Raw genomic sequence first — 13,353 nt, 5'->3', positions numbered from 1 at the left:
TGATTTTTCAAACCATTCAGTCAGATCCAGCGGCTCTCAGAGGACGATCGGGTTGGTGCGGTCAGCGGTCGGCTGAGATGGATCGAAGTCGGTGTGGGGTGGGTGCGTCGCCGCCGGGTGCGAATTGATTAATGAAGCACGCGGTGGCGCCATCCGCGACCATCGTCTGTCACGCTTTTCGGGTGATGCCGTGGCGGTTTGTGTGTAACGTAGCGGACGTTATATTGATGTACACTCTCGACCATCTTGATTTTAACAGTAATTGATTTATTTCTTTCCCTTTTTTTTAGGAAGCATAAATGAAAAATAAATCCTTGCTTGATCGATCTTACTCGTCTATCATTTAGATCTACATGAGGTATAAATTTTTAAAAATATCATGATTAGAAATCTTTTAAAATGTAATAACAAGGACTGATATAATTTTTGTAAGTTTAAAAATAAATAAATAATATGATAATTTTAGTAAGAACACTAAATGGTCACAGGTGTCTTGGTGGAAATTACTATAATTATTTTATAATTTTAATCATATTATAATAAATGGTTATCTACTAACACTACAAATTAAACGATTTAGTAGTTTTGATTCAAAACGTTTTTATTTTAGGGAGCACAATTCACGTAAAATCATAAAAGTATAATTTATATCAAACTAAAAGATAAACATGGTAATATTATATTCCAACCAATTAAAATCATCAAACAACGGATTATATTTTCTTGAAATCTTGAATTTTGTTCCTTTAAACGGGGATCGCAATCAAAGGATATTGGGCATCTAGGTAGGTCGTTGCGTGCGCTTCCCGATTTATCCTTGGGCAGTGGGACCGGACCGGTCACCCCAGGGATTGAGTCCATGCGACTAACTGAGATTATCATTTTTTTGAAATCTTGAATTTTGAATTTATACTTTCAAGATTGACATGAGTCTCTTACATAATATTCTCTTCAAACTATTTCATAGATATTGAGTTCATAATTCATGCTTCTAAGTCCTAATTTTGGATCCGACGAAGATCAATTACATCTAAATAATATGAAATTTATCAAAAGACTCTTGAGATTTTTTCTCCATAGGTTTCATACCTTTTTTTTTCAATAGATTGTACAATATATTTTTCATACTTGATTATTCCGGCTAATACATCGTAGATGATTAAATCACCGGCCGATTCATAAACTGTTGACATGCCGCTTCTCGAAGATAGTCACCCAGAGAGATAAAAAGATTTGAAAAATACTCAAAAGGAGAGTTAAAATAGCGCTGGGGTGGATTCTCGATTAACTATTCCAACACTCAAGTTAGGATTTTACGTGAGGAGAAAGTTTAATAACTTAGAAAAATTAAATTTGATGTATGTATAACTGTGCTCATAGATATGAGTAATCTTTTATATAATTGATCTCCGAAATATTAATGTCTATTTAAAAAATATTCCAAAATATCCATTATATTTTTTTAAAAAAATTCTGAAATATTCGTTTAAGAAATATTTTAAGATATTTTTTTTATTATTTGGATGACAGAGTCTTAGGATTTTCAAATTTTAAAGGTGAATTGACTTTATGACTTTATCTCAAATAACATTCGGGATAATATATTTCCGCTATATCATTGATGATTCTTAAATACTTAATTTTCTTTAAAAAAATCTTAACATATTATATAATTTTATAAAAGAAATCAAGATATGTGTTAAAGAAAAAAAATATTCAGAATCAATCATAAATTATAAAATTATTAAATATTCAATAATCAATCCTCTAAAATTAAAATAATAAAAAATTTAAAATTCTTATTTATCAAAATAGATGAAAATCCAAAAATATCTAATTAATAATTAACACGTAAAGAATAATAAATAAATATGATATATATTTTCAAACTACCAAAATAGAAAAGTCAAACGAAGAGGGAAGTATTTCTTCGTAAAGAAGAATTTTTATTTTTAAACAAAAAAAGACGGAAGTTGTTCGTAATTAATTAATTAATTTAATCAATTAATTAAAGATGGTTTGCTCATGACCAACGAATTAGATAAAAACAAAAAAATATTTAAAATTTTAATTTTTATTATTTAATAAAAAATCAATTTAATCAATTTTAAAATTGAACCCGAATTGCTTTAATTAAAATAACCAATCTTTTGAAAAATGAACTTTCCTAATAAACTGAACAACAATTTTGAATTAGTTTGGTTTGGTAAGTTATTTCGATTGCATTGCTCACTCTTAAATCGTTAAGTGTTGAGTCAATTTGAATGAATTTAAATAGATTGTAATAATATTGAGTGACTTTAATCAACCATTGGGAGAAAAGTTTATGTGATCAATTTTTTAAGTCGACACAAGGAGATTTGAGCTATTGAAATTAAACAAAATAGTTGTATGTAATTTATTCAAGTTCAATTTGAAAAGTAGAAGAGGTCGAAAAAAAAACTACACAATACATTTTTTAATAACTTTGCTGTTTCGAATCCATGTTTTTTTTTTTCACTTTTAAAGCTTTATATCAAAATTTTAAGATTTGTATCATTAATATCTCGGTATTAAATTTTGTACAATCTGTTTTTTTTACACTATATGTTTTATATTTTATAAAAAAATACAAGGTTTATTCACCTTTTAAACGGAAAATGGAGTGAGATTTTCTTTTTCTTGTGGAATCCGATGCCCAGCACCCTTTGAACGGCCCCGCACGATCGATCCCACGACTAATTATGAGAAAGTAAATCGAGAAATTGCAGTTGATCATGACGCAAGAATCACATGTCAATTGGTACAGTTTAATGTGTTGGTAATTATCTTTTATTGAAAATTAGTCCAACAAATTTCAAGTATTAATGCTTATTATTTATAAAATTTAATTTAAAAAGATTATTTGATTATGTTAATTGTATTCTTTTTAATCAGAAAGGTTGGTCTATTTATTCGTATTAAATATTCAAGCGTTCATTAAATTATGGAATTAATTATGGTTATTTTGAAAAATATCTCTATTATAATAATTCATATTTCGATGGAGGGTAATTGAGTCATTATGGTCATTCACAAAAGTTAGGGTTGGTGTGCTCGGTCTTTATAAATTATAATGTTAACACAGCTTCCAGCCACTCGCCCCGCCACTCTCCTTGCCGATCCTCACCATCCTTCTTCCAATGCCCTTGAAGCCAACAAGCACTCTCAATTCATGTTTCCTTTTCTTTGCCTTTCGTCTTTGATTGGCTGATGATGCGATATTATTGTCCGTACCACCTGAGATCTGGCGACTCCTCTGATGCTTTTTTTTTTTTTTACTTCTGAGGCCTTTCATTTTTCATCGATTTTGGATCGGATTAGGACGAGCAATTTTCTTCCGACGCTGCTGGTTCGAAAGATCTCTTCGATTCTTTGGTAGCAACAGAAAGGCAGTAAACTAAAGTTTCTTGTGAGTTTTTCTCTTGCTTTTGAACTTACTCTTTTAGTTCGAGTGTCCTGAATCTATGTTTCTTCTTCTGTTCTTTCTTATTTTCAGTCATGGATTGGCCGATGATGTGATATTATTGTCCGTACCATTTGAGATTTGACGACTTTGTCATCTCTTTGATGCTCTCTCTACTTCTGAGGCCTTTTATTAGGAAAATTAGTAGTTCTCTGTCGATGCAATCGTATTTCCTTGTTTCAATTTATTAGCAAAAAAAGGCAAATAAACAATTTTCTTTCTCTATTACTTTTGTAAGTTTACTTTTTTGTTTGAGTTTTATTCTTCTATTGTTTTTTTTGTTAATCCTGTAAATTTTGGCTCAGATTTACAAAGAGATCTGGATGGAATGACAAATTTTGTTGGAAGATTTCATTGAATTTTATTGATAAATCTTTTAAAACCCTCTAATTTGTCATTGATAGAATTTATTTATTTTCCTATTTTCTCCCTAAGTTGTCATCTGTCTTCCTAAATTATTTCCAATACAATTTACTAGCTGGAAACCAAAGATGAATTTTTTTTATCGAACGCATGGTATCTTTCTGTTAAATTATACATTTAGAAAAATTTACTTTAAAGAGAATTAATTATTGAAAAAAATATTTTTTACAATTAAAGGTGTATCATGAATTCTGGTCTAGTGATTTAAAAAGATAACGATAGGGACGAATTCAGCACCTTAACAATATTTTTAAGTATATTTTATGACTAAGACCAATAAAGTTTTTCTCACAAAATTTGGCTCCATAAGTTTTATTACACTTGAAACATTACTCTAAGAATAAGAAAATGTATAAATATATAATGGTTAAACTAATTTCAATATTTCTGATTAACTTAATTAAAATATTAAAATAAATAGATGAGTCAGTTAAAAATCAACTTTTGAGTTAATAAATTTACATTGGGCACTTATTGGTAGGCTAGGCTTTGACTGCATCATTAGGGTCCAAGTGCATCAATTTAATTATATCACTTATTTCAAATGCACATTAAATTCTAAAATTATCTAACGGTACTTCGTAGATATAATTCGTATAAAAAATTAGTTTAAAATAATAACCTGAAGGAAAATAAACTTTATAGCCACTTTATCCCTACAGATGAAATAGTTGACCGGCTAGCGCCTGTCAGATTCGATATCAAGCCGCGTGCGGGGCCGCTGCGACTTAGTGAAAGGTAGATTCTCTTCTCGGTGACGAAATGGCGGTCCCACCAGTCCGTGTGACAGCCTACCGTGGCCCCACGGGGGCAGTGAGCTTGCGATTACTGCAACGACCAATTCCTTCTTGTGGACGTTGAGGTGAGTACGTCGTGACGCCTCGCGCCATTTGAACGCGTCCTCAAAACTGCAAGCGATTTCTATTTGTGCGTGGTGGAAGGGTACGGACGAACTCGTCCTTTCGTCCTTATCTGGATCGGTGACGCGCAGCTGAGGCGAAAACCGATCATGTCGACGCTGGCCGTTCCCCCGTTTCTCACTAACGCTCGCCAAGACGCCATCGATCTTTACAAAGCCTTCAAAGGTAATCCCATCAGTTTTCCCCGTTTCTCCTCGATTTGATACTCTTAAGAGCCATTTGTTTGGGGGATGCGCGCTACTATGTTTTTTGTTTTTGTTTTTGTCTCTGCTTAGCTTCAAATTTTTCGTACTGAATGGTCAGGTGGGTTTGTCGGTCATCTGGTTTGCTTTTGGGTGATTTGTGCTTATGATCTGTCTGTATTTTGTGGATCTGGTACAATTTTGCGCTTCTGGTTCTTCGTTATTGAGTTTTTTGCTTGGCTATAGGTCAGAAAATGGGTATAAGCGTGTAAGGCTTTGGGGAATCTCTTCTCGATGTTTTTCTTTTTTCTTAAAAATTCTCTGCGCTTACCTGAGAGACCATAATTTTAGATTTGAGAAGTTGCATCTGGCGGATTGTGCTAAAATTGGCAGGTATTCAGCGGGATGGACTGGCCCTGGCTCGCTAGAACCTTGTGTCATTTATTTCACCAAATGTCTAACACTGTGCAAAACCCCTCAATTATTTCAAGAGTGTTAGGTGGAATAATATATAATGAAATTATATTTTAATAATGTTCTTTCTGGATAACTTTATCCTTTTAAAATTTCATTATAAGATTGTTAAGTTGCAAAATAAACTCGTTATTTTTCTGTGATCTTAGAGGGTTTTAATTATTTTTTGTATATCCCTCTCTGCTTTGCCATATGTATTTTGTTAGTTATACATTATTAAGCAGGTGGCTGCTATTTTGATGATTTAGAACTGCTTTATCCCTTGAATACAATGGGGAACTCTGGGGATTACATTTTTCGGTTTGTTACAGTTAGCTTCTTTGTTTTTGCTTTTTTTTTTGGTTTCTAAATTGTAGGTCAACAGATTACATTCTAGTAAAATTTTTTTCCTTGTTGTGATCCTTATTTTAAGTGCTAGATTTTTTTTTTTTTGTGTGTGTTTACTGAATGTTCCAACTTACTTCTGAATGGACTAGTCGAAGCACTTATGACTTTGGTTTTGCCATACAATTTTACACAATATACTTATTTGAGTATATGCCTTAATGATCATACAGGATTTGGTTGTGATAGTGCTGCTGTTATAAATATTCTTGCTCATCGTGATGCAACACAGCGTGCGGTCATTCAACAGGAGTACAAAGCCATGTATTCTGATGAGCTTACCAACAGGCTATCATCAGAACTCAGTGGGCAGCTTAAGGCACGAGACTATATTTTTATTAAACATATATTTCATGAATTGTGAGAAAATTCAAAAATGATAATTGTTATTTTTAGAGTTGTTAATCTTGGGATTTTAAAATAGATTGAGGCTTCATCTTTCTTGAACCTTCATCATTGGTTCTTTCTATTACTGTTTATGTAACACACCATGTACTCAGACAATCACCAACATGGAGGCATTGTTTGTTTTGACTGACAGCCTATATTATTGGCCTCACAATTTTATCCCATAGTGGAAACTGATACCAAGATGGGGAGCTTCTTAAAAAGATCACGCATTCTGAAATTGCTCCATAGAGAACCAAGCCAATTTCACCAAAATATGTTTCATTATAAGAGTAAATATGTTTCATTATAAGGAGCCACACCTTGTCTGAGCTACCTATGCCTTTATTACACTTCTCCTGCTTTGATGTGTGTTTTGATTCATTCATGTCACATCCTAGAAGTCTACTAGGAGCACACCTTGTCTGAGCTCCTTGCCATGATGATCACTCCCGCATACAATATTTGTAATTTCAGGCATCTACTCTATGCTTTCTCATCTCATCTCATTGGCTCAGCTCGCTATTTCCATCTACTCTGTAACTATAAATAACCTACTCCAGATTTAAATTCTCCATGTCTGCTTGTATTCTCTCTCAAATTATTCCCGATATGCTAGTATAATTGCACCCACATAAACACAAAATTTTGTGCTGGTCAAAAACAATGTTGAAACTGTTCTCACACTTTAAAAATAGGCTTTATCTTATAAATCTCTTAATTGTCTCTCTACGTGGGTTGGCAACTACTACGAGGCCTTAATTTTTTTGTCCTGTGGTGAAATGAAATTACTCAATGTAGATATGATTTGGCATATATCATAATAGCTTGTCTTATTTTACCTCACATTATACCTATGATTACTGCCTTCCATTCCAGAAAGCAATGCTGCTGTGGATTCTTGATCCAGCTGGTAGGGATGCAACTGTTCTGAGGGAAGCGCTCTGTGGGAATGTAGTTGATTTATATGCAGCTACTGAAGTAATATGTTCTCGTACACCCTCACAAATACAGACGATCAAACAGATATACCATGCCAAATTTGGCGTTTATCTAGAACACGATATTCATTATCAAGCCTCTGGTGATCACCAAAAGGTCTTTCATGATTAAGTTTCCTTTTCATTTGTACATTGTAATACTGAAATGATGATATCCCTTTTGCTATTTTCTTTTTTTACCTTCTGGGTATATCCAATTTATTTAATGTTGTGACGTGTTAAAAATATTGTCTATTTAATTAAACTTGAGCATTAGTTTCCAGTGGTTTATTCATAATGTTCTATATGTTTTATGTGGTGCCATTGACAATGAAGAATAAAGTGCTGATAAATGTTACAAGAATGGAAAGTTTGCTTGACTATTTTTTGAAGCACCTAATGTTCAAACAAAGAACAAATCAGTTGCAGTTTTTAAAATTTACTTATTTGCAATGTGTCGGAAAGAATCAGGCCTTGATCATTTTCCTTTGGAAAAGAACATATCACCTTGTTGGGAAGAGAGATACTTTCACTGTATTAATGGGCTGCTTCTCATGAAAAATTGAACAATGTTAGCTATGTTAGCTCTCCTAATTCAGTCTGCAAACTCAGATGATTTAGATGAGATAATATGATCTTAAAATGTTTTCTGTAGCTGTTGATTGTAATTCGAAATTGCAACTGTATACTTTAACCATCATGTAATTGAAGATTTTGTTCTGCCTGTAGCTACTGCTGGCGTATATTGGAACAGTACGTTATGAAGGACATGAGGTTGATCCACATATGGTATCAAAAGATGCAAAGGATCTATTCAAAGCCGGCGAGAAAAGGTTGGGAACAGATGAAAAGACCTTCATCCGCATTTTTAGTGAACGCAGCAGGGCACAGTTGGCAGCTGTTGCTTCTTATTATGATCATACTTATGGGAACAAGCTGGAGAAGGTTATTGTTTATTAATTAATTAATTAATTATTTCTTGGAGCCTTCTTTTCTTTGTTAACGTTCTTCATATTGGACCATTAAGAAGACTTTTCTAAAGTGTAGGCTGTGAAGGGTGAAACATCTGGGCTTTTTGAATTTGCTCTTCTGACAATTCTTAGGTGTGCAGAGAATCCTGCCAAGTATTTTGCCAAGGTATATATTTGCTCAATTTAGTTTGTAAAGTATGCCATTTGTAAGATCAACCTCATTGTTTGTGAATTGTGCGATTATAATTTAGTGTTCATTTATTGATCAGACATACATTTAGTTAACTGTTTAAAAGACTGCTTTTCAGCTTAATTCTTGTAGATTTAGATTATCAGAAAATGCACATCTAAACCATAGATCATAAGGGATTTGTACTTTTTATGTGGCATCAACCTTGATTCTACTTCCGGTCATTAAGGCTTAGGAGAAAGAGGATTCATATACAGTAGCTATTTGGTCTTGGTGGATACATTGAATTTAAGCTTCTTTTTGATTTAGGAGTTAGTGTATTTTGCTGATTCAAATTAGCCACATAGAAAGGCTAATTCAGCTGATTTGTAAATTTTAAAGTAATTCTAGAAATAAATCTATAATATACTTGGTTTATCAAAACAATTATTCCATTTGTAATAAATATTGGTTACAAGATGAACCTAGAAGATGAATTTTGACAAATTATTTTCCTTAATATTTTTTAGATATTCCTTTATCAACACTATAATTATGAATAATAGGTTGAAATTGAGTGTGGTGTGTGTGTGATGGTTGAGGAGGGGCGAACATTGACTATGCTCTTTATTTGAGTGGACGACATTGTCGAGATAAGTGTAGATATTGGAATTGTTGAGCACAACTTGTGGGCAAATCTAGAGATGAAAAAATGGGTATCAAGCCCTGAGCCTAATTGACTCGTTTAGGTGATGTGTGGGCCTATCCTAACTAGACCTAATCATGGGTTGGGTCTGAATCAAATTCGGATCAACGGGCCGGTTAAGGTTGAGCCCCAAGTGAACAAATGGGGTGCCCTCAAGGTGTAGCGTAGACGGTGGGTGCATGACATTTCTGGTGTAACAACCAGAGTCAAATCTCGTGGGAATTCACAATCTACCATTCACCCCCTGCCTGTCTCCCTAAATTTATCTCCCTCCATATCCGTGAGACTGACTCTAGGAGGGCTGTTGAGGTGGCGGATCTACATTTTTTTTATTTAGAGATAAAAAAATGAGCATCAAGCCCCAGACCTAATTGGCTTGTTTAGGTGATGTGTGGGCCTGACCTAACTAGACCTAACTATGGGTCGGGTCTGAATCGGATTTGGATCAATGGGCCGATTAAAGGTCGAGCTCCAAGTGAACTGGTAGTTGATCGCCAGTCCATTAGTATTTCTTTAAAAAAATCTTATTTTTTTAAATTTTGTTTTAGATTTTTTCAATGAAAGTCTCATTTAATAATATTTATAATATTTTAGTGATATTAATGGTGTGGTACAATATAAATTAACTTATTTGTTTTAAAATTTTCATTGTTTGACTATTTAACTTTTTCTATTGAAGCCAAATTTCAACCTATTTGCTTTGAATTTTCTAATGTGGGAGTGAGACTATTCTACCTTTAACTCATTAAATTGATTAATTTCATTTAAATCTCTTAATAGATTATTCATTGGTCTTATATTATCTTTTTATCCATTCAACATTGAGTTTATAGAGGCTATTTGACTTGTATGATATATCTAATAATAAATTTGCTGAGGGATATAATTTGTTCAACAATAAAATTATATATATATAGTAAAGATTATCATAGAACATATAAAATTAATCAAAAGATATAACTTATGTGATATATATGCCACACTAAAATATAATAAATTAATAATGTTAATGTTAGCTAAAAAAATATTGGTATAAAAAAACGGAGATGGTTCAAGATTTAGTATAATATTCTTTTCGATCTACTTTGACTCTTAATTTTTTAGAAGCTCAAGCACTACTTGATGATTAGACGAAAGTTACAAAAAAAAAGGAATGCAACTTTCAGAGGATGAAGTAGATTTTGATGTCGAAGGAACTAACGAATTACGTAACTTTAATTCCTTTATATCCTAAGTGGATAGATAGACAATTTAAATAAGTTCATGCCTTTTTTTTTAATTTTTCCTACATTTATAAATTTGTAAATATTTTTTAAAAATAAAATATAAATAATAATCTTGAACCATCGTGAATCAAACCATAACTGACAATTCCAAACCGTGAACTGTAACTGCCTTTGAGGGTTAAGGGTCTAGATTTTTTAAACCGTTGAATTATCGATTCCGAATTGTGGTCGGGTCTAGATCTAACATGAACTTTCATGGACAATGTCAGGGAGGACTCGTGGTATCCAGGTTGACACAACACAAGCCTTGGCCTAGGCTCAACCAAGTTGAACCATTTTTTTATATCAAAAAGATAAAAAATCTAAAAAATTAATTTTTTTTAAAAAATATCACAAAGATAAAGAAATTACATAAACATTAAAATAGGAAAATTTTAAAATAAGAAAAAAATGGATAAAAAATCTAAATTTTATTAATTAAATGTTTAGAATATTGCAATTACATCATTTAACTTTAACACAATAAAAATAATGTCATATAATTTGAATATTACATAAGTACATATATTACATCTTAAGATTAAAATTTTAGAGGAAAAAATATTTATGTTTCTGATCCAAAGTCAACGTATGAAGCTTCCTTCGAAAGGATTAGAATCAATGTTGTTCTACCTTATACTTTATCAGTAAAGGTGGAATCTGCCACTCCAACGGCCCCACATGGTCGGCCCCAGACCATCTATGAGGAGGTAAATTGAGAAGCTGCAGCTGACCACGACGAGGGAGGGCATTGTCTCGGCTTCGCCGAGATTCGACTGCCCACTTTAGAAGTCTACTCCGTCGTAACCAATTCAATTATGTCCCGCGGGCTGTTCTACCTTATACGTGCCATACTAGAACAGTGAGGATGAGGGTGATGTTGGTGATGCTTGGGTTGATGCTGTATCACTTGGACAAACTTTTTCAGGATCTAAGTCTAGTGTTGAGCTTCCCCCTTAATGTTGTACACACTCCTTTACATTTAGCTAATGCTTCAATAATATACACATCTTCAATGGGCCCTCTTTTAAGTGACTCATTCTCGTTCAATACCATATCACCTAAAGCAAGGCTTGCACGCTAATGTAAACATGAGAATCATGAGTACATCATAAGCAATGGCTACTAAAATAGGATGCACAAATATATGTTTTTTTCCACCAATCTAATACATTTGACTCATAGTTTTCTAAATTATCAGTAGATCATTATCTAAGACTGCTTGATTGACTCAGACGACACTAGTTAAACTAAAGCTCATATGGATACATTCTATTTAATATACTTCTAATTTATAACATTTTTATTATGAATTTTCTAATTCTAAATTTTTATAATATACTGTTATAAGATTATACAAATTTACATATCTAATCTTAGAGTCTAAAATAATAGCTATATAAACAATGTGATTGGGTTCGCTAGAGAAGTAAAAAGCCTCTTATCCCCTCCGTAACCTCCTCTTTTAGTTTCTATGGGGAAGTAAAAAACCCCACTTTTATTGCTCCCTGGGTACTAAAATTTTCATCGAGAAGAAAATGTCTTCATTTTGAGTTTTTGGTGTTCAACAGTCTTTGAACATACCTCATGGTGTCTCTTAGGCTCTAGAACACTTTGTTGGAGAGAAATTTGCATCCATAGTCCATGCAAAATCGTGCTGAACCATTAAAAAAAAACTATTTTCATTGGCACCTGACCATAACCGGACCCTAGGACTTTCTTTCTTTTTTGGTATCTTGTAACAGTATGAACCATTAGAACAAAAATAATTTAATGTTTCTTTAGAACCAGGTGTATATATGCTTTCACCAAGAACATCATCTTTTGACGATGCTAATAATTAGAATTTCTCTGCTCAGTTTTGTTGAGTAGAACTACTCTAACCTGAAACTTATTTTGATTTAATGATATAACAACCTAATGAAGTTTGATGAATCACCAGTGTTTGGTATTTGACATGATGATGACGCTGATCTAGAATTCGTGTGTTTCCAGGTGCTTCGCAAGGCAATGAAAGGTTTAGGTACCAATGACACTGCACTCGTGCGGGTTGTAGTTACCAGGACTGAAATTGACATGCAATACATAAAGGCCGAGTACCATAAGAAATACAAGAAACACCTTCACGATGCAATCCATTCAGAGACATCAGGTCATTACCGTACTTTTCTCCTTTCACTCGTAGGTTCCCACGCCTAGCTAGTTAAATTTCTCATAGACTTGCATGATATGTGTGATAGTTATTTGGTCTTCAAGTTGGGACATGTGAAATTGTGTTTAGGCTGGGTCACTCCTGAAACATGATTGGCTATTTACGAGTGCAGACGATATTTGAAATCCAATAAATTGTCTTTGTTTCAGTAGAAACTTGCGGTAATTTGGAATGTAAACCACCCGTAAATCTGTTATATACCAGGGCGTGTCTTGACAATCCTGTATTCTTGTGCATTCACTCTTTTGAAATCAACTGCTTAGTGCTCGTCTTATATTGGATTTGTTAGTCATCAGCATTAATAAGTTATCGTGAAGGTGTTTCTTAGAATAATAAGCAACCTTGCCTCGACCGTGGGATCGAATCACTGGATGATCGCCCATCGATCCCGTCCAAGTAAGTATTCATTGGTTTGAGTTTGTTACGACGGATAGATTTACTGAAATGAAAAAGGATCGAATTTAGATGAAGTCGAAATAATATTTTTTTTCATCGTGATCAATTGTAATTTTTCGATTTACCTCCTCACACAGATGGTCGTGGGATGGGATTGTTGGGGTGATAAATTTCACCTTTATTGAAGAAGGGATTGAATCATTGGACAATAGGATGTCTAGTCAATTGCTTTGAGATTTGTGTTTTTGATATAGAACTCAATCTACCCATCCAATTTTTTCATATATTTTTTCCCCACCTTTCATAGCCTGAGTTTTTTTTTTAAAATTTTTTTATTAGGATTAGTTAAATTAGATCTTATATAAAAAAAAGTTGAGTTTTAAAAGTGGCAATTTGAATC

The 13,353-nt window shown here is 33.1% G+C and overlaps 1 protein-coding gene and 2 non-coding genes across 3 annotated transcripts; all 3 read left to right on the top strand.

Moving 5' to 3' along the window:
• Positions 1–3,226: 3,226 nt before the first annotated feature.
• LOC141832696 (small nucleolar RNA snoR117) lies at positions 3,227–3,311 on the top strand. Its single transcript, XR_012602134.1, has one exon. It is a non-coding gene; the product is annotated as a small nucleolar RNA snoR117 (small nucleolar RNA).
• Positions 3,312–3,526: 215 nt separating this feature from the next.
• On the top strand, positions 3,527–3,612 carry LOC141832695 (small nucleolar RNA snoR117). The gene has a single exon (XR_012602133.1). It is a non-coding gene; the product is annotated as a small nucleolar RNA snoR117 (small nucleolar RNA).
• Positions 3,613–4,805: 1,193 nt separating this feature from the next.
• LOC141832019 (annexin D5-like) lies at positions 4,806–12,831 on the top strand. The gene is made up of 6 exons (XM_074719479.1): positions 4,806–4,992; positions 6,041–6,186; positions 7,134–7,352; positions 7,964–8,179; positions 8,282–8,371; positions 12,341–12,831. The coding sequence occupies exons 1-6, from the start codon at positions 4,917–4,919 to the stop codon at positions 12,542–12,544; spliced, it is 951 nt and encodes a 316-aa protein (XP_074575580.1). The 5' UTR covers positions 4,806–4,916; the 3' UTR covers positions 12,545–12,831.
• Positions 12,832–13,353: the final 522 nt, after the last annotated feature.

This window comes from Curcuma longa, chromosome 7 (assembly GCF_044706935.1).
Source record: "Curcuma longa cultivar G26 ecotype Majalengka, Jawa Barat chromosome 7, ITB_CL_G26_1.1, whole genome shotgun sequence".
Lineage (NCBI taxonomy): Eukaryota > Viridiplantae > Streptophyta > Magnoliopsida > Zingiberales > Zingiberaceae > Curcuma > Curcuma longa.
The sequence above is the reverse complement of the archived record's forward strand: the minus strand, read 5'-3'. Positions and strand labels throughout refer to the sequence as shown.

Excerpts from the sequence above, each read along its gene's own strand:
- LOC141832019 (XM_074719479.1), top strand. The coding sequence starts at position 4,917 with ATGTCGACGCTGGCCGTTCCCCCGTTTCTCACTAACGCTCGCCAAGAC. Across the intron at positions 4,993-6,040 it reads TCTTTACAAAGCCTTCAAAG|GATTTGGTTGTGATAGTGCT; the intron begins GTAATCCCATCA and ends ATGATCATACAG. Across the intron at positions 7,353-7,963 it reads CCTCTGGTGATCACCAAAAG|CTACTGCTGGCGTATATTGG; the intron begins GTCTTTCATGAT and ends TTCTGCCTGTAG.